The 18584-nt window shown below is 52.0% G+C and overlaps 6 protein-coding genes across 6 annotated transcripts; 2 read left to right on the forward strand and 4 right to left on the reverse strand.

Annotated features, from left to right (window-relative positions):
- Positions 1–437: 437 nt before the first annotated feature.
- On the forward strand, positions 438–1439 carry A1O5_12274 (small nuclear ribonucleoprotein B and B'; the record flags this gene model as incomplete). The annotated part of the gene is made up of 4 exons (XM_007752843.1): positions 438–510; positions 707–779; positions 970–1128; positions 1298–1439. 4 exons carry the CDS (start codon positions 438–440, stop codon positions 1437–1439), a joined length of 447 nt encoding a protein of 148 aa, XP_007751033.1.
- Positions 1440–2242: 803 nt separating this feature from the next.
- On the reverse strand, positions 2243–2691 carry A1O5_12275 (uncharacterized protein; the record flags this gene model as incomplete). The annotated part of the gene is made up of 2 exons (XM_007752844.1): positions 2243–2386; positions 2548–2691. 2 exons carry the CDS (start codon positions 2689–2691, stop codon positions 2243–2245), a joined length of 288 nt encoding a protein of 95 aa, XP_007751034.1.
- Positions 2692–4048: 1357 nt separating this feature from the next.
- On the reverse strand, positions 4049–7977 carry A1O5_12276 (pyruvate carboxylase; the record flags this gene model as incomplete). Its single annotated transcript, XM_007752845.1, has 3 exons — positions 4049–5014; positions 5080–5514; positions 5818–7977. The coding sequence occupies 3 exons, from the start codon at positions 7975–7977 to the stop codon at positions 4049–4051; spliced, it is 3561 nt and encodes a 1186-aa protein (XP_007751035.1).
- A 1564-nt stretch (positions 7978–9541) lies between these two features.
- Positions 9542–14943, reverse strand: A1O5_12277 (clathrin heavy chain; the record flags this gene model as incomplete). The annotated part of the gene is made up of 6 exons (XM_007752846.1): positions 9542–9898; positions 9951–11965; positions 12048–14631; positions 14685–14711; positions 14834–14854; positions 14908–14943. 6 exons carry the CDS (start codon positions 14941–14943, stop codon positions 9542–9544), a joined length of 5040 nt encoding a protein of 1679 aa, XP_007751036.1.
- Positions 14944–15883: 940 nt separating this feature from the next.
- Positions 15884–16576, forward strand: A1O5_12278 (cytidylate kinase; the record flags this gene model as incomplete). Its single annotated transcript, XM_007752847.1, has 1 exon — positions 15884–16576. One exon carries the CDS (start codon positions 15884–15886, stop codon positions 16574–16576), a length of 693 nt encoding a protein of 230 aa, XP_007751037.1.
- Positions 16577–16748: 172 nt separating this feature from the next.
- Positions 16749–18287, reverse strand: A1O5_12279 (uncharacterized protein; the record flags this gene model as incomplete). Its single annotated transcript, XM_007752848.1, has 1 exon — positions 16749–18287. One exon carries the CDS (start codon positions 18285–18287, stop codon positions 16749–16751), a length of 1539 nt encoding a protein of 512 aa, XP_007751038.1.
- Positions 18288–18584: the final 297 nt, after the last annotated feature.

An 18584-nucleotide genomic window follows, 5' to 3' on the forward strand; every position in this document is an offset into this window, starting at 1 on the left:
TACAAAGGCGCAGTAGGTTGGGTTCCCATGCGCAAAGGGCCACCTCCGTAGCTGTCTTACAATCTTGTGTGAAGAGCGCTGTCTTTTTGCCCTGGACGAGGCGGTTGAACGATTTTCCTTATAGTGGCTCACGTGACGTGATCTGCGGAGATTCTGCTAAAGGCCGGGCTCCTTCAAGATGGTCATCCCCCCCATCCGCCATTATTATGCATTGACTCCCTGTCCATCAACTACCCCGAAGGCCGACACCGCAGCTCATCGCTCCTCTGACTCAACAACTCTCACGCTCTCCTCCTCCACTCTCCTATCCTTCCTGAACCTTGCGTCGCCCTCCTTTCTTCTTGCGCCAGTCGTTCCCTTGGGGTGTGTTTTGTTTGGGATTTTCAAGAGGAAAGCAAATTCAAAAAAAAAAATTCTAAAAAACTGCCGCAGCAGCAATGGCCGCGACTATCAAAGCCATCAATGCGCGGATCCGCTCCAACAAGGTCCTCGATTATTTTTGTTCAACACGTATGTTTTCCCACATTTCCTCCGAACCAGACGTCCGTCTTTGCGAAAAGATACGGCGTCCGCATATTGGCGTGACAGTGGTGGCCGGCGTGGAAAAGTGTTGAGCCGCGCAAAAAGAGGAGGAAAAATGGGCAACAGCAGAAATATAAGCATACCTGATCCGAACTACATGGGACTGACTGCGGTTTCTGGATAGATTTCTGGGGCCCAGCTTCGAATTTTGGTATCCCCATCGCCGCGGTGTTGGATACACAGAAGGACCCTGAGATGTACGTTCGGCCCCCCTTCCCTCCATCGTCTGGTTTGGAGACTACGACCTACGAACTCGGGATATGCAGTTTCTCTCTCCAACAAGCCCCGTCTCCTCTCCTGCTGTGTCAAGTTGCCTTGCTTCTGTTCCCCCTTCAACAACCCCCAGACAAAACGACTCCGGAGGACTGACATTGTCTTTGATCACAGCATCTCGGGACAATTCACAGCCGCGCTCACGATATACTCGGGGACGTTCATGCGATATGCCCTTGCCGTAACGCCGAAGAACTACTTGTTGTTCGCGTGCCACTTTGTGAATTTCAACGCACAACTCACGCAGGGATATCGGTGGTATGATTACTGGTAGTAAGTACACTCTTGCCATATACCTCCGCTCAGGTGTTCTGTTCTGCACTTGTCGTGCACGGATGTGCATGATGGCTGGGGATCCAGCCTCTGCAAATCAGACTGGTGACTTTAGCTTATTGCAATTGCTTTGGGATAAGCTAACCACGTGTGTTTGCAAATGTTACAGTGGCTCCGGGAAAGAACGCTGGGAAAAGATCCGTGCCGAGAAGGCCAAAGCGGAACTTGAAGGCACGGCCGACTCGATTGCAAGTCAGACGAAGGACAAAGTCCAAGGTGCCGTGGAGGAGGTGAAGAAGACGGTATCGTGATTGAGCAGACGTGGATGTGAATCGGAAGTGGGTTGAGACGTCGTGCATAATCCTGCATGTACGCAACTGAGACGTGCTTTTTTGATAGAGGGAACGACAACGAAGGAAAGCTCTCTTGGGCGGGAGGTTTCGGAGCTAATACATAGGAAACATGCGGAGCTGGCCCTTTCGACAGCACTAGGACGCGAAGGAATGGAATGGGAGAGTTGGTACAAAAGAATTGCTTTTGTTTAGGACTTTTTGTTTCTCTCGGTACTTTTGCATTCTACGTACGTAGAAGTGAAAGAAGTTGTACAGCTCAGTCCACCCGAGCGCGGTGCAGAACTGGAAGGGCCTTGAACTGTGACTGGATCTTTCTCTCTCCCTCTCTTTCCGTCTACGTGTGTTCTCACGCACGCTGTGGTGATGGCGATTGTGATGGTGCCGGTTGCGACGGGGGCCACCGGTAGGCACTCACTCTCAAGCATATAAATAGACTATACCGTTACAACACTCGCTTAGATTTGAGTCTTTTTTTGGGGAGTGGGGAATAGGGAGTACATATGAATCGCCTTGCCCTTGACCTATCACGCTTTTTTTTTTTTTTTTGGAATTGCTTTTCTCGACCAAAGCTCATCCAGTCGCGTTTGTTTGTTTGTGTCTATCTCTCTGCTGCGTGCTTGCTTCGTTCATCGACACTCACTGTGCACCTGACCTGACACACCAAAAGGGATTCCACATCTCGTCTCGTCTCGTCTCGTTGTGACATTCTCAACCCCCCACCAGGGATTCTCACACTCACTCTCCACGCTAAATGTGACGCTTTAAGACCCCTTGGTGAAGTTCTGCCACATGCCGCCCAGGATGCCAGGCTGGCCGGGCTTCTGCTCGGCCCAGTTGGCCTTGCGGTCGTCGTGGTTGTTTCGCTTCTGTCCCGTGAGCCCTGCAAACTTTTCCGACGTTGACGACTGTAGAACCACCACGGGAGGTGGAGATATGTCAGTCAAAGAACGAATACAAACACCATGTGTTTCCACGAGCAACGACATGCCATGTCCCAAAGAAATGAATGCCCCAATATATACTGCGGAGGGGGGTTAAAAGGTTACGGAAAAGACAATGCACTCACCCGTCTTCGCCCAGCGGCCCCAGGATTGGCGTTGGCCGCGGTCACCTTGGTATCCTCCTTGGGCGGGCTGCCAGAGGTAGAGGTCGAGCCCTGAGAGGACTGGCTGTTGCTGCGTGGCTTGTAGTTGTACTGTTTGAACCACATATTGTTGATTCCCCGTGTGTAGAGCTGGTCAAGGCTGAAAGTGGGTCCGGAGTGGATTCGTGGAGAGGTTTCGGAGGGCAATTCGTCCAAGAGGGAAAGGGGATGGTTAAGGTATCGTAGAATAGATCAATTCAAGGACTCGATGGTCCTGAGGAAAAGATACCAGGGGTACTTATATCAGTGGTAAGTACCAACGGTCCGTGTCGAAGAGTTCCTGTGGAGCAATGCCGCGTAGATGATACTGGTGACGTAGTTGACTGAGGTGGATGGATCAAAGAGTTGAGGAGATGGATCCCGGCTGTTACTTTTACACACGGATCGCTCAGATGGCCCTAAAGGCTCTTTGATCGAGCAAGATCGAGGCTTGGAGTTTTGATGTGGCAGCTGTGGCGCGTTATAGGAGCAAAGGGAGGTTGAAGCCGGGAAGATAACAGGGTGATGGAGGGGTGTGGACGACCATTTATGTACCGTACCGAGCCTCTGCATCTCCTTCGTGTTTTAATTACCCCTCGTTACACGACGCGTTCCAGCGTAGGTAAGCCTGAAGCTCGAGCTCGGTCCATCGAACCAACTGAGCACAGCACAGCGGCGACGGAGGGAGGCGAGGACTAACCGCGGAACAGCGAGAGCGAGAGCTGTTTGTCAACCCTGGCAACTCGCGTGCCGCCTTCCCATCTTTGGGTCGCCCGGGATAAGGATCAGTTGCGTCCACAAAGCAGAGGAAGGATATCAGGCCGACTGGACTGGCAGATGGACAAGGGCTGGATGGTGTGAGCCCTGGTCAGCATTATTCAGAGCAGTCATGCTGGCGCTGGGAGGCCACCACCTCGTTGCCTTCACAACGCCGTGTCCCAATCAAAGCGGTCGACTGCAGGACGGGCCCTTGGTAGCGCGCAATAGTGGGCTGTTCCCCGCATGCACATGAGTGGATAACAGAGACATCGTGCCCGCTTGAGGCCACAGTATGAACCTATCGAGAGACAGAGACAAGAAAGAGACAAGCTGCCGCGACGGAGACAGATGGAACGCGCCTGGTTGGCCAAGTAAGAGCAATGGGCCGAGGGCTCATCATTTTCACATGCCCTTTCGATCTTCATGATACATAGGGCGGTTATCAAGCTAACTCACGTGTATCGTAGGAGACCAAGACATCCCCCGGGAGCTAGGAGATAACAATATCGACCCAATACAGCCTTGCCTGAGCCCATAATAACAATGAGGGATACCTGCCCGTCTTGCCCCTCGGAGGCCCTTCTCCCATAACATACCCAAAAGCTGTCGTTCCCAAGCCACGTTGGCAGTCTCCTCCCCCATTTTCAAGCCATCTCTTCAATCTAGATCCCTGTCCTCACGCCATTCATGCCTTTGCAATCTTGCAAATCAAGTCCGATCCAGCGACAGAGTCCCCTTCTTTGACCAGGATTTCCCCGACTTTGCCAGAGTGTGGAGCGCTAATCACCATTTCCATCTTCATGGCGCTCAGCACCGCGATTGGGTCGCCCTTCTTGACCTCGTGTCCCTCTTTGGCTCGGACTTCCACAACCACGCCTGCCATAGGAGCGCCTACTTGACTGCTGTCGCCAGGATCAGCCTTGGGCCGGCTAGTATTCTCAACCGCCGCCTTGTTGTCGTCGATGGTGACTTGTCGAACTTCACCGTTGACCTCGTAAAACACTTCGCGTTGGCCTGTAGCTTCCGACAACGGTCCCACAGCCAGCAACTTCATGATCAGAACCTTGCCCTTCTCGAGTTCCACGTGGAATTCTTCGCCGATCTCGGGCTTGTTGAGGAAGTATTTGGTCGGGAGCACTGAGAGATCTCCATATTTGTCGACAAACTTACGATAGTCCTCAAAGACCTTGGGGTACATCACGTAACTGGCGATGTCGGTCTCGGCGCTAGTGTTGAATCTCTCCTTCAAATCTTTCTTGACTTTGGCAAAATCGACAGGGTCAAGGTAAAGTCCGGGCCTCTTGTCCATCTTCCGGCGACCACGGAGTACATCACTTCGCAACGGTTCGGGAAATCCGCCGTATGGCTGACCCATGTATCCCTCGAAGAATTCCAATACAGATTCGGGGAAGTCCAACTCTTTGGCCCTGGCCTTGACGCCTTCCTCGTCCAACTTGTTTGACACCATGAACTGCGCCAGATCACCTACCACCTTGGACGTCGGAGTGACTTTGACAATGTCCCCCAAAAGGTCGTTTGCCTGCTCATAGGCCTTCTTCGTCTCCAGCCATTGCGCGCCAAGACCGAGCTGAGACGCTTGGAAAATCAGGTTCGTCAGTTGTCCTCCTGGTATCTCATGTTCGTACACTTCCTAAAGATATTCGTTAGCAATGTCTCGATGATAACAGAGGGAATTCGGGGCTGAGGGGATCTCACTGGATCGGGGCCAGTCAAGCCAGCTTCGAATGGTGAGTAGAGTAGTCGAAGTTGGGACCAGTACTGGTCAAGAGCTCGAACATTGTGGCCATTCAAGCCGGGATCGTACTGGGTGCCCTCGAGAGAGGCAAGAAGAGCGCCGCAGCTGGGCTGAGATGTCATCCCACTCATGCTGTCAGTTGCAGTGTCGACTGCGTCAGCACCAGCTTCTGCACAAGCGACGTAAGTCGCAACTCCAGTTCCTGCTGAGTCGTGGGTATGGACATGGATCGGCAAATCAGGATACTTCTTGCGGATCGTGCCCACCAGGATCCGAGCAGCCTTGGGCTTCAGAACGCCGGCCATGTCTTTGATTCCGAGAATATGAGTGCCAATCTTGACAATCTTCTCCACTAGGTTCATGTAGTATTCCAAGTTGTATTTCTTCTTGGGGTTCTATTAGAGGGTTAGTGAATGTTCCAGCACTGTTCAGCTAAAATGACGAGGAAAAGTGTAATGACGGAGAGAAGAGAATCCAACGCGGTCCGAGAAAGTATCACTGTGCGACAATGTTGACGCCTGGGAGCTCCGTGGGCACATTGGGTGGTCCCAGCGTCCTTGTTCTCGACGCGCTTCTTGAGTAAATTTATGGTTCCCAGACGACCTCGGCAGTCGGTGGTCGTAAGCGCTCTCTCGACCAGATGGAAAGGATGATGAAGAACGAGAAAAGGAAATTGAAATCGAAATCAATCAACTCACCAACATATCACCGGAGTAGCAGATGGCGGCTTCGACAACACCACCAGCCACCTGAACAGCTCTCATGCCTACCTCCAATTGGTCGATGTCGTTGAGAGCATCGAACACTCTGAAGATATCCATGCCGTTCTTCTTGGCCTGTTTGCAGAAGTGGTAAATTGCGTTGTCCGGCAGTGACTTGTAAGCAACCCCGTTGGCCCCACGGAGCAACATCTGGAATGGAATGTTGGGGACCAGCTTTCTCATTTTGCGGAGTCTGTCCCATGGGTCTTCGTACAAGAATCGCATGGCAACATCAAACGTGGCTCCGCCCCAGCACTCCAATGCCCATGCGTTGCTAAGAGCATGGCTGGTATGTTTGGCGATATTGCACAGGTCAACGGTGCGAACTCGTGTGGCCAACAGAGACTGGTGCGCATCACGCCAAGTAGTGTCCATGAGCAGACATCCCTTGCTCCCTCGAACCGCCTTGGCGAACGCAACAGGCCCTTCTTTGTCAATGATGGACTTCCATCCCGTGGTGCATGGCTCGTCCACGTTGATCTCTTTGCCATGCTCGTCGAATAATATGGGCATGATGATGTCACCCTTGAATTTCGACTCTCCAATCTGGCCTTTGATGTTGCTTCCGTTGACCGCAAGGTCGCCAAGATACTGAAGGAGCTTCTGCGCCCGATTCTGACTGCCAATCAATTTGAACAGCTCGGGAGTATCGTCAATGAAGGTTGTCCAGCACGTGCCTTCAACAAATGTAGGGTGAGTCAAAAGGGAGGCCAAGAAGGGGATGTTGGTCTTCACACCGCGGATGCGGAATTCAACCAGTGCTCGTAGCATCTTCCGACGCACAATCTCGTAGGTGGAGCCGTGGCAAGTACATTTGACCAACATGGAGTCGTAGTGAGGAGTGATAATAGCGCCGGCAAATCCATTGCCGCCGTCGAGACGCACACCGTTGCCACCAGCCGATCGGTAGACCTCGATCTTGCCGGTATCTGGCGAGAACCCCTGGGAAGGATCTTCAGTGGTGATACGGCACTGAATGGCGAAGCCTCGTGTGGAGATACGGTCTTGGGTCAAGCCCAATTGCTCGAGCGAGGCCCCAGCTGCGATTTGGATCTGAGCAGCCACGATATCAATGCCGGTAATCTCTTCAGTGATGGTGTGTTCGACTTGAATTCGGGGATTGATTTCGATGAAGTAGTACCTGTTCTGTTGGTCTACCAAGAACTCAGCGGTGCCTGCATTGCGGTAGTTGACGGACTTGGCTAGTTTGACTGCGTCGTTGAGAATGGCATCCCTGACTTCGGAAGGGAGATCTTTGGCGGGTGCCAGCTCAACGACTTTCTGGTGCCGTCTTTGAACGCTGCAGTCTCGCTCGTACAGATGAACAACATTGCCGTGATTGTCGCCGAGCAACTGGACTTCAATGTGCTTCGGCTTGTCCAAAAAGCGTTCGACAAAGACTGTGCCGTTGCCAAAGGCTGACTTGGCCTCCGAGGTAGCTCGCTCAAATGAATCCTTGAGGCTCTCTTGGTCTCGGACGACTCTCATGCCACGGCCACCTCCACCAAAGGCAGCCTTGATGATGATGGGGAAGCCATATTGGTCGGTGAATGCTTTGACCTCCTCGAACTTGGCGACCGGGCCTTCGGTGCCGGGCACGCATGGCACGTTGCACCTCATGGCTAGTCTTCGCGCTGAGACTTTGTCTCCGAGAGATTCAATGACCTGGTAAGAAGGACCCACGAAGATGATGCCGGCCTCTTCGACCTTCCGAGCGAATTCGGAGTTCTCGGACAAGAAACCATAGCCAGGATGGATCATCTGGACGCCGTGGGCGAGGGCAATCTTGATGATCTCATCCCCAGCCAGATAGGCGCCAACTGGAGTGTACTGTCCTCGCTTACCTATCATGTACGCCTCGTCCGCCTTTTGTCTGTGCATGCCCAGCCGGTCCTCATAGCTGTAGACAGCCACAGTCTGGAGGGAGAGTTCGTGGGCAGTTCGGAAGATTCTGATGGGGATCTCGCCTCGATTGGCCACTAGGATCTTCTTGAGCTGCATGATGGACGAGTTGGCCCTCAGTCGCTGGTGGACCGAGTGCTCGAGGTGATGGGATTGGCCATCTTCATGGTCTGCGTCGGTGCCGTTGGTCGCCATAGTTGAGGCTGGAGGGGAAGCCTAGCTGCTGGCAAGGGCAGCTGCTGGCTATGAAGCTCCTCGGAGCTAGGGAGAGACGACAATAAGAATAGAGAGGAGCTTGACGTGCAGATATTTGAGGTGGGGGAAGAATAAAGAGTTGATGGAGGGAAGCTGGATAGCGATAGGTAGGTCAAGGGGCTGTAGGAGGGATGCTTGTTTTTTTGTTGAATGATGCGGCGTGGAGCCGGATGACGGGAGAACAACAATAACTGTTACGTCGATGGTTAAGTGGGAAAGATAATACTGTGCCAGATCAACCAGTGAAGGAGGATCGGGGGAGCTGGAAGCTCTGGTTTGGCGTGGGTAGATAAGCGGCTTGAGGGATTGGTGGGATGGGCAGGTCCTCGTATGTAATGTAGCCAGTTGTTGAGCAGTGGGTTATGTAGACCAGGACGACCAGCAGCAGCTGGTAGAGCTCGGGAGGGGCAGCACCAAGGAGCTTGATGCACCGAACAGCCTCGGATTCACTTGGGTGATGGAGGGGCGGGGGAGGCAATCCACGGTATAGTTTCGGGTCCCAAAGGCAACAGCTCTGCCCAAGAAGAACCGATGTTGGCCGATGGGGGGCGCTAGAGGGGCTATTAGGCTAGGCGGCCAGGGGCTAGGGGGTACGGGGGCTAGTGACGCTGCTTGGGTTATGATGCCCGAGATTCTTGCCCAACTTGTTGAACTCCTTGGGCTGTGAATGAATGCCCATGGTGATCATTGTGTGGGGTTCAGGAGTCACAGCTTTCAGCCCTCGCTGTGATCTCCCCGCCATGCCCATCCATCCACTGGAGAAACAAAACACACCCGAACTATCACCTTTCACCAGACGGACGTCTTCCCCCTTCTGTCACGCTTCATCCCTGAACCGTCTCAAGATTCAGCCGTGTAATCACGCAGCAGGACAAGACGTCGCCAGGCCACTGGCACCACTGGCACCGCCGATCAGCCATTGCAGATAAGGCTTTGCTCAACAGCCCACTTTGAGGCTTGCTCTCCCCACATTGTAGATTCACTAACGATGGAGGTAGAAAAACTCGATGGAAAAGAAAAAGTGCAGAAATTGAGTTAGTCATCGCTGCTCGCTTATCTTCCCACAGCCAGTGGTCCCAGTGATCAAAGCAAAAACCCATTCATTTTTGACTCCCCCCCTCCCAGGAACAATCTCCAGTAACGGTACTCATGCCGTGTCCCGTTTCCCGGAGCACAGGGGAGGAGCCCCAAGCAACTCTCTACCTTACTAGCTACATCATACAAACATAGAGAAACCATAGCCTCGGGAGAGAGATGCTTCAAAGCCTATTCTCCACCAAGCTCTTGAATTATTTTTTTTTTTTTTAATTCTTTTTCCTCTCTCGTGAGTAGTTCTTCCTGTACTGAATTCCCAATGTCTTTGGTGGACTCCCGGTTTCTCCCTGGCCTCGGATGTCCCCACTGCACTCGTCCGCTGCCATTTCCTTCCTCAGCGCGTCCATCTGACCCGGCTATTCCCGGACCTCTGTCACCTCCCGCAGTCCCATCTCGCAAGGCTGCGTCGCTAGAATGCCCGAGGGAACCCGGTTGGTTGCGGCGTGATGCCATTAGTGTGCCCATACCCCGTGGGTTGCGGTGCAACGGCCGCGGGTCCTTGAGTCAGCATGAGACGACTACCGATGATCGGGGTGTTGTCGTCGGTCTTTTGCTGACTAGCTTCGCGCGCTTTGCGTTCTTCGTTGTCCTTCCGCAATTGCTCAATGGCTGCAGCTTGTTGGCTCATGTAGCTGATCATGAACGGCATAGTGAAGTCGTTAAGTCCATGTCGCCACGAGATCTCCATGACTGTGTGGAGTGGAATAAGATCGTAGCAGGCATACAGCATGCCAACATAACATTCGCGGCTGCCAATGTCCACAAACTAGAACAACGTCAGTATGACCTCTCTCTCGCTCGGAATTAGTTCTACTCACGTATCTCAGTAGGTCTTCGACAACCTCCGGCTTGCTAGAGATCGCCGCTGTCTCGATGGCGTCGCGGAACAACTTGTCTTGCTTGGACAGCGCAATTGACTTCTCCCATCGTTTGTTCTTGCGGTAGATCTGTGCCGCGATTTGTCGGAAGAACACCAAGTCGTGCTTCTCGAGACGCTGTGCAAGCTCGACGGCATCATAATTGTCGTAGTTCTCCACCGAATCTTTCAGAGTCTTGTAATCCTCTTCTTCGATGAGAAGATCATGGATCGCGTTGTTGACGACGCGCTTGTTCTGACCCTGCACATTGAGCAAGAAGGGTTTGATGATGGGGATGTTATCCGACTTCTCAAACATACGCACCACTCGGTTGACGTCAATGCGAGGCGTCAGAGCTTGCAGCAAGTCGGTCAATAATAGTGGCTGTTCCTGAAGATAATGGTTGAGGGCCCGGTAATAGATCTCCAGGTTGGCCACTTTGACGATGATGTCCTTGAAGGAATGGTGCTCCCACGCATCAGCAGCGCGCTCCATCATGGCCAATGCAGCGTTATCCCACTCATCGTAATGACAGTAGAGGAAGATCAGCTCGGGCCAAAGGTGCGCCTCTTCGCAGGCTCGAATCATCTTGGGAATATTGATGCGAGACCAGAAGAGCTTGAGATGTTCCATCACCCGGTCAGGATGATACTTCGACAGAGCGATGCCAAGCTCAGTGAACATACCCATGTGCGCTCGCTCTAGGCCGAGGCCGGCTTCCAACAAGGATATAAGTTCTTCAAAATACCCTTCGCGCTCATATTGTTTGACGAGATCTTGCAGTTCTTCTGCATGCACAATGAGGTTGAGACCGCAAATCTGTGCAAGACGGAATTCCTTTTTTGCAACGCATGCCTCGTTGACTTGCTTCCACACCTTAACGCTGTTTGCTCGTCGAGCACAATCAACGGCGTTCTGGTATTCTCCAAGGTGCACAAGAGTGGTGGCGAGTTTTGCCCAGTTAGAAACGCTGGTGAAGAAGATCTTGGCGGCCTGGTGGTAACCCTCTTCATAAGCCTTGTCCCCGGATGCTTCCACATCGGCCACGTTGGCAGAACGCAAGAAGTCTTCGAGCTCGGGCAGTTGGTCAAGCCGAGCATAGCAAAAAGCGAGGGCAGTATCGATGGCTGGTTCACGCATGGTCTTTCGTGCCATCTTCAGGTATCTTACAAGATCTTCGTCTCTGCCGGCATGAGTAGCTGTCTCGATCACCTCGTTGTAGTTGCTAGGATCTTGAGCTTTGATGTACGACTCGATGGCGTCGCTAACTCTCAATCCGTCAAGTTCTGCCTTGGCAACCTTGCTCCAGACCTCTGGCAGATCCACCTTCTCCGCATATTCTTGGGCACGATCAATGCTAACAATGTGATCAACAAGGACATTGGCGGCAGAAAGGTGATCATTGACCTTGACGTAGATGGCCAAAGCCTCTTCAAACAATCCTTGTTGGATGCACATGTTGGCAATTTCTTCGGTGTTGAATTCATTCAGACGTTGAATATAATCCATGAGACGACCTTTGTCAGCTTTTGCAGCTGTAAGCATAAGCAAGTTCTGTAGGCTGCTGTTCTCGCTGAAAGGTGACGGCTCGAGGATGATCTTTTCGAGCAGTTCAATCAGTTCGGCTGGCAGATCAGCGTCCAAGAAGGCCTTGACCGCAACAGATACCTTGTCGGGCTCCGAGCTCTCAGGAACGGCGGTCGCGATGACCTGGTCAACAAGGGATCTCCGGTGGGTGTTGTTTTGAGCTAGAACGAAGGCCCAGAGCTCGCTATCAGCGCGTTCAAGAAGATAACGAGCTTGGGCTCTGAACATGGAGTTCTCATTGGTGATGTTGATGAGCTCAATATCATTCTGTCCCTTGCGGTATGCAATATATGCCAAGTTGGGATCTCGCTTCTCACAGTATTTACCCACTGTCAGAGTGTCGTACAGGTCGTTCTCCTTGAGAAATCGCTCGGGATCATGGTTTGAATCTTGTTCAAAGAGTTAGCAGGGATACAAGAATAGTGCGAACGGAATCAGGGAGGGTGATTTTGGAGAAAGGAGGAGACTGACCAATATATATCTTCGCCAGAGCATTATAAATCGCTGGTTGCTGAAGCCCGGCTGCCAATGTGGACTCAAGAAATGGCAGCAGCAGCTTGAGGCGATTTTGTGTCTCGACCTCGCTGACGAGCTCGTCCATCGGGACCTGGGAGGGATCCACCGAGGCCAACAGCGACTTGATGACTGATTCTTCGCAATCAAGAGCAAGCAATGCTCCAACAACAGCCGGTGTTCGTGCGGGATTAACTCGCTGAACATAGACCTCAATGGACTTGTATTGCTGATTGCGGTAGAGATAGTTGACTAGATCCTTGACAAAGTTGAATCTATCACAGACAATAATGAGTGGCAATTGTTCTGCGAGTCGAGCTTCGATGAGAAAGTTTTTGACACGTTCTCCCGAGTAGTAGTTATTGTCGCGGCAGATTCTCTCCACTTCCTGGAACTGTTGCATGGTGACTGCGGCCTCGAGGTACTTGAAAACCACATCTCCATCTTCGCTGAGATTGACAATGCTCCCGAGGTAATAGTAAAGACCTTCGGCGGTGCGGTGCTTTTCGAACAATGCAATCAAGCGGCTTGATCCCAGAAGGTCAGAGAATTTGGTAGCAATCTGGATCACGGCCGCCAAGTTCTGGCGAATGTTCGACTTAAGCATCTCATCCATGCAGTCCAGCGACTGTTCGACAGACATGCGGCCGAAATACTGCTGAAGCCATTCAGGGTTGAGCTTATCGGTTTGGACAATAATTCGCTTGATGGAAGCTGGATCGTCCGTATTTTCAAGGGCACGTTGCAGAAGACCAGCCTGTTCGCAGAGGCGGGCAATTCTAGGCTTGTCGTAATAGGAGAACATCTCGTTCCCAAGGATGGCATCCGCAACTTGTGGTGCATTGAGAAGGTTCATTTCAAGAAGGCGAGTCTGCAAGTGGCCTTGTTCCGGCCGGTTCTCCTTTAGAGCGTCGAGCAGGAACGCAGTCGCTTGCTGAACCATATTTTGCGACATGAAAATATCAACGACCCTGTCAATATCAACGAGGGGACCGCCCTCGTTATTGGCTAGCTGAGTAGCGAATTCAGCACCTTTCTCAGGATTTGCTCGAACGATGTGTTGTAACAGGCTGGTGAAGTCAGGTTGATATCCGACCTCACGCGCATAAGGGAGGATCTCCTCAAATCGGCCAGTTTCCGCCAAAGCTGCAACCACCTTTGGTGGAACATTTGACTCACGATAGATCCTCAGAGCCAGTTCAAGGTCGTGCAACCGGACAATATCACCGAGCTCTTCTGAGGACTCTAACTTGCCTTCGCTCATCCACTTGTCGAGGAGATTCTTACGATTTTGTGCGAGAACCGGTTTTATCAGCTCTACGCTCTCGTATTTGTTCAGCTTGCCTTTGTCCAGCAGTTTGCCAAAGTATTGCAGAATGACAGAGAGCTGCCCAGCTTGTTGAGGTGCACTCTTGAATCGGTTGATCGTTTCCGGTGTTCTCAAAAACCCGCGTGGAGAGTTTGCTGCAACTTCGGCAGCTTCTGAGTAGTTACCCTGAGCAAACAGAGTTTCGAACTGTTGTTGGTAAAGGTTATCGGCACCAGGCAAGCCTGCTCTCGCAGCCAACTTCACAGCCAGGGTCGCGTTGGCGGGATTTTGGAGCAGATATGGGATGATGGTGTTCTCGTCAACGCTAACGGAGAGAACCTGACCTTTCCGATTAATCCCAACAATGCCGGCGGATTCTGAATCGGGAGTCGTGATGAAGATCGTCTCGCTGGAAATACGATTCATGAAAATGCAGGTGGCTGTTTCGAGATCATACAGGTGGATGAAGCCGTACTTTGTGATCATATAGATGATGCTGTACTTCTTGGAGATTTGCATAGCCACGGGGAAATCATTGACAGCCTCATCGGGGAAGTAGACGTCGACTGCCTTCTTAACCCACCGCGCGTTGTTCTCGTTGTGGTCAATCTCCACTACGTGCAGCTTGCCTTGACCAGCGGCATTTCGAACTGCGAACGTGAAAAGCTTGTAGGGAGCAGGATTGCCCTCTGCATGGAAGGTACCAAAGGCAGCAGCATGACCCTCGATGGGTTGCGAGATCCCACGGTTACGTGAGTAGAGCTGCATTGTACCGGCGACTCGTCCTTCTCTTTGAGAAATACCAACTATCACCATCCATTGCTCATCGTCGTTGACGCGATAGTTGATGATCTGGCATCCATTCAGATTGGCATTTCGCTCGAACATCTTCACGGGAGCGGATTGAGTAGGATCAAACACGTCCCAATGGTACACGGAGGTGTCGGTAACCAACCCCAGACTTCGTTCGTTGTACCACTTCCAAAAGACAACGTCCTCATTCATGATTGTAGATTTCAGCTTGGATTTAGCCGCGAGGTCGAAGACCTGGATTGTTCTGCCCTGCGCCTTGAGGGCCAGGATCTCACGGTTGAAGTGCATGATGGCACTGTCAGCGCTGATGGCGCGTTTGATGACTTCATTGTTGTTCTTGAGATTTACAATTATGACCTGAGGTTTGTCTTGCTCATTAAGTTTCTGCCGTACGCAGACAAAGTGATCGGATTCTAGTGTCTGGGGAGGGTGTTAGCGGCGGGAGGGCTGGGAAGAGTTGGGCCACTACTCACACAGGTGTTGAAGGATATAGAGGCTGGCTATAGGGGAGAGAACGTGTCAGTAGATATCCTTTCAAGGATGGGAGGAGAATTGATCAGGTCGCGCATTTGCCGGCAGGCCAGGTTGAACTGCGCCTGCAATCTAGAGAGCGTGGCCTTACCGCGATATCGAGATTCGTTAACTATAAGAGGTCAGCCGAAGAATCAGCACAAAATGGAAAGGCCATCAACGGACCTGAACCAGTTCAGTGAACCGAATGGGAAGCGCCATGATTGCGACCGGCCTCCTTGCGGCCTCATGCACTGTGGGAAAAAGTAATTGATCGCTCGCTGGATGGCCCACGAAGTGATTGCAAAATCCACGGACTCAAAGGAGTGTAGGAAGGTGAGAGAGGGACAGCAACAGGAACAAGACCACGAGAGCGTGGCGTGGCGAGTGGTAGAAGGGAATTGAAGGGCAATTGATTAAGTTGTTGATGAGCTCCTGGAAAGTAGAGACACCTTTTGAGAAAGTGAGCGGATCTTTCTGGAGTCGCAACCCAGAAGCAGGATGGTCCGTCCTGGCGGCCCGGGATTGTTGTTGATTCGCCATGCCAAGCGGGAGGCTGCCTGTGGGCTGGTGCTGCTACCTTGGAGGCTTCGGGGGCTGTTGCTGTCACGTGCCATCGCTAATGGTAAGCTGCTAATATCACCTGTAAGGGCCACTAGGCTACCCAAGGACACCTAGCAGGGCACCTAGAAGTGCACCTGGCGCGTACCCGACGAAACCACTTTCGTCATTCTTCACCATAAATTATTTTCCCTGAGCTCTGTCTGCGCCTCCCTCATTGAAGCCCCAGTCTCAGCTCCCATTCATACACTCTTCACCACACTCGTTCCAAGGAATGATCGCGTGTAAACTGCATACATCTTTGAGCAGGCGTTCACTGTCGCCGCTTCGTTACAGATCTTCCATACCCTTCCTACGCTCCTATTCGGCACCACCAACATCTACGGCCAAACCTATCTCCACACCAAATCCTGTGAGCAAACATCGACCAGGGGGACAGGGTGACAGATTACGGTTCTTCCCTTTTCTTCTTTTGTTCCTTGCTAGCAGCGGTACCTACGCTCTGCTGGTCAAGAAACGAAGAGAGTCGCAGAACAACCCCTCCAGCGAGGCCCGACGAAAAGCACATACCGAGCGGTAGTGACTGAAAAGCTGCTTCCCAATGGCGACGCCTGCGATAGATCCTACATCAGGGACTTCCCCTTTAGCCCAGCCGGAAGCGCCGCTTGCTTCAACGAACACTTCCCCAGCGTTTGATCCGCAGGAAGTCACGGTGGTATACGTACTGGGAGGTCCTGGAGCTGGCAAGGGTACACAGTCCGCCAATCTAGTGCGAGATTATGGCTTTGTACATCTCTCGGCGGGCGACCTATTGAGAGAAGAGCAGAATACTGAAGGCAGTGATTACGGCCAATTGATCAAGGACTATATCAAAGAGGGCCTCATCGTGCCCATGGAAATTACGGTCAAACTACTGGAAAACGCCATGCGCTCAAAACTCGGGAGTGACGGAACTGGTAAATTCTTGATCGATGGATTTCCCCGGAAAATGGACCAAGCCATTTTCTTTGAAGAGTCAGTCTGTCCCTCAAAGTGCACGCTATTTCTCGACTGCCCGGAGGAGGTCATGAGAGAGCGGCTGTTAAACAGAGGAAAGACGAGTGGCCGGTCAGACGATAACGAGGAAAGCATCATCAAGAGATTCCGGACGTTTGTCGAGACGAGCATGCCCGTGGTGGACATGTTCGAAAAGGAGGGCAGGGTCGTCAAAGTCTCGTCCGTAGGGAGAGTGACAGACGTCTACGAGAACGTGATGAAGGGACTGGCTAAGATGGGGATACAGCCTTTGAAATGAGTCGCTCGTCACTTTCCACTTTGCGTTAAGCTCTTCACTCGATTCCTCAGAGCGGTTGCTTTGAGCCACTTAGAATAGGGCATTTTTACGATTCAATCAAGAATAAATCAGCCTCGGACGTAAATGCTGTTTGGCAGTAAAGGGTTCCATGTCCATGGTAACTTTCCATTTATCAGTCTTCATCACTACTACTCTCACTCTGCTCGCTCTCCTCCTGCTCATCAAATCCCATGAATTCCTCATCTTCATCTCTGAGCTCATCCTCATCCTCGGTAACATCAGGAGGCAGCATGACGAAGGCCTTCAGGCAGGTGATCCTATTGCCAGTCTCATACGTCCCAATCACTATTCCGGCCTGGACCGGTTTCTTGCTCTTTGAAGCGGCTAATACCTCAGATAACAACAGGAGTATAACACGGATCGTCCCGTCACTGCTTGCTGCAATAATGGCCATGTCATTTTGGCCGTGGGCATTAGGGGGCAGGAAGAGGATCTCAAAGTCCTTGATACGTGTCGTGAATCCTGCAGAATTGCCGCCGACTGTTGCAACAAGAGTGGCGTCCGGAATGAATGGTCTGCCGGGTTGGTCATTGCTGCTTTCTTCACATGCTGAATGCGGCGAGATTTTGTCTGTGTCATAGAAGAGTATCCGACCATCCTCGGTCGAGAGTGCCAGAAGCGTATTGGGCGCACCTTCGCCTAAGTCTGAAGGTATGGATTGATAATGAATCTGATGTAACTTGGTTAGGGGCTCTGGCAAGACTTTGCATTTAGGTCTCGAATCTGCCCCGAACACAACGACGCCTCGTTCAAATGCGACGGCAAACTCACTGCCGTCGGGATTCCACCGTATTCGCCTGCCCTCCCCACTGCTGTACTTGCCCTCCCGGACACTATTCAGGATCTCCCGCCCGAAATTGAGAACGCCGGCTTTCTTCCCAGTCACAAGATTCCACAGCCTCATACACCTCTCGCCTCGGCCGACGCTCAACATGAGCTTCAAGCTCGGGTGCACCGAGAAGTCATTGATCCCCGCGGGAGTGGCACCCGGTGGTACAGTATCTCCACTGGGTTGACCTTGAGCCTTGGGACGTGGTGCTTTGATCGTCGATATTACCGTTAAGTCTTTCAAGCGGGTGACGGCAATGGTGTTGTCTTCTGAGCCGGAGAGCAGCTTTCCCCGCGATGGGAAATGTAAGGCAGTGATATGGGAGGAGTGCTGAAGAAGAGTGCCTAGCTCTCTATTCCTGGGATTTTCTGAGATGGCGTTCTTGCCCAGAGAGGGCATGGGTGGAAGTCTCTCATTGTCGGCGACTGGTGAGGCGGAAAGGGTGAAGATGTTGACCTTCTCATCCGAGCCCCCTGTGGCCAGATAAACGCCCTGGCTTTCAGAAGAGCCATGCAGTGGTAGAGGTGATAGTGCTAGACATTTGATCGCAGAGGCATGTGCATTGAATAGGAAAGTGTCCGCAAATTGTACCGACACAGTAGACGATGCTGACAACAGGTTCGAGATGGATGCGGTAATACCGTGCAGAACTCGTTCATATGAGCCTACGACGATTTGGACAACAGGAGAAGTTGTCTTGACATCCACATGACCGTTGGTTTTGATGATTTTCGACGCCGTGTTCTCGTCATCTGTTGACTTGGTTGCTCTGTCTGCAGAGCGGGCGGCACTGGTGCCGTTTTCTCGCTTTCTTTTGACCATGAGACACTTTTGTGGAGAGGGATGGCTTTGGGGAAAAGCGCTGGCTTGAAAAACACCGCACAAGAACTCAGAATAATTTTGGATTCTCAGGGCCGGGGCTGAATGTTGGAGTAAGGAAGATTTACGGAAAGATCAGACTTGGAGTTCTGACATGGCATTGTGCCTGAGTTCGCTCCGTGCTGTGTAGAGACAGAGAATGAGCGGGAAAGGGGAAAATTTTACTAGCGCGGTGTTAGCAAATGGATGCGCCCCAAAAGTCTGAGAAAACTGGTTGTGGTGGTTGATGATGGTGATAGT

The sequence above is a fragment of the Cladophialophora psammophila genome (assembly GCF_000585535.1).
Source record: "Cladophialophora psammophila CBS 110553 chromosome Unknown aczJe-supercont1.32, whole genome shotgun sequence".
In the NCBI taxonomy this organism is placed as follows: Eukaryota; Fungi; Ascomycota; class Eurotiomycetes; order Chaetothyriales; family Herpotrichiellaceae; genus Cladophialophora; species Cladophialophora psammophila.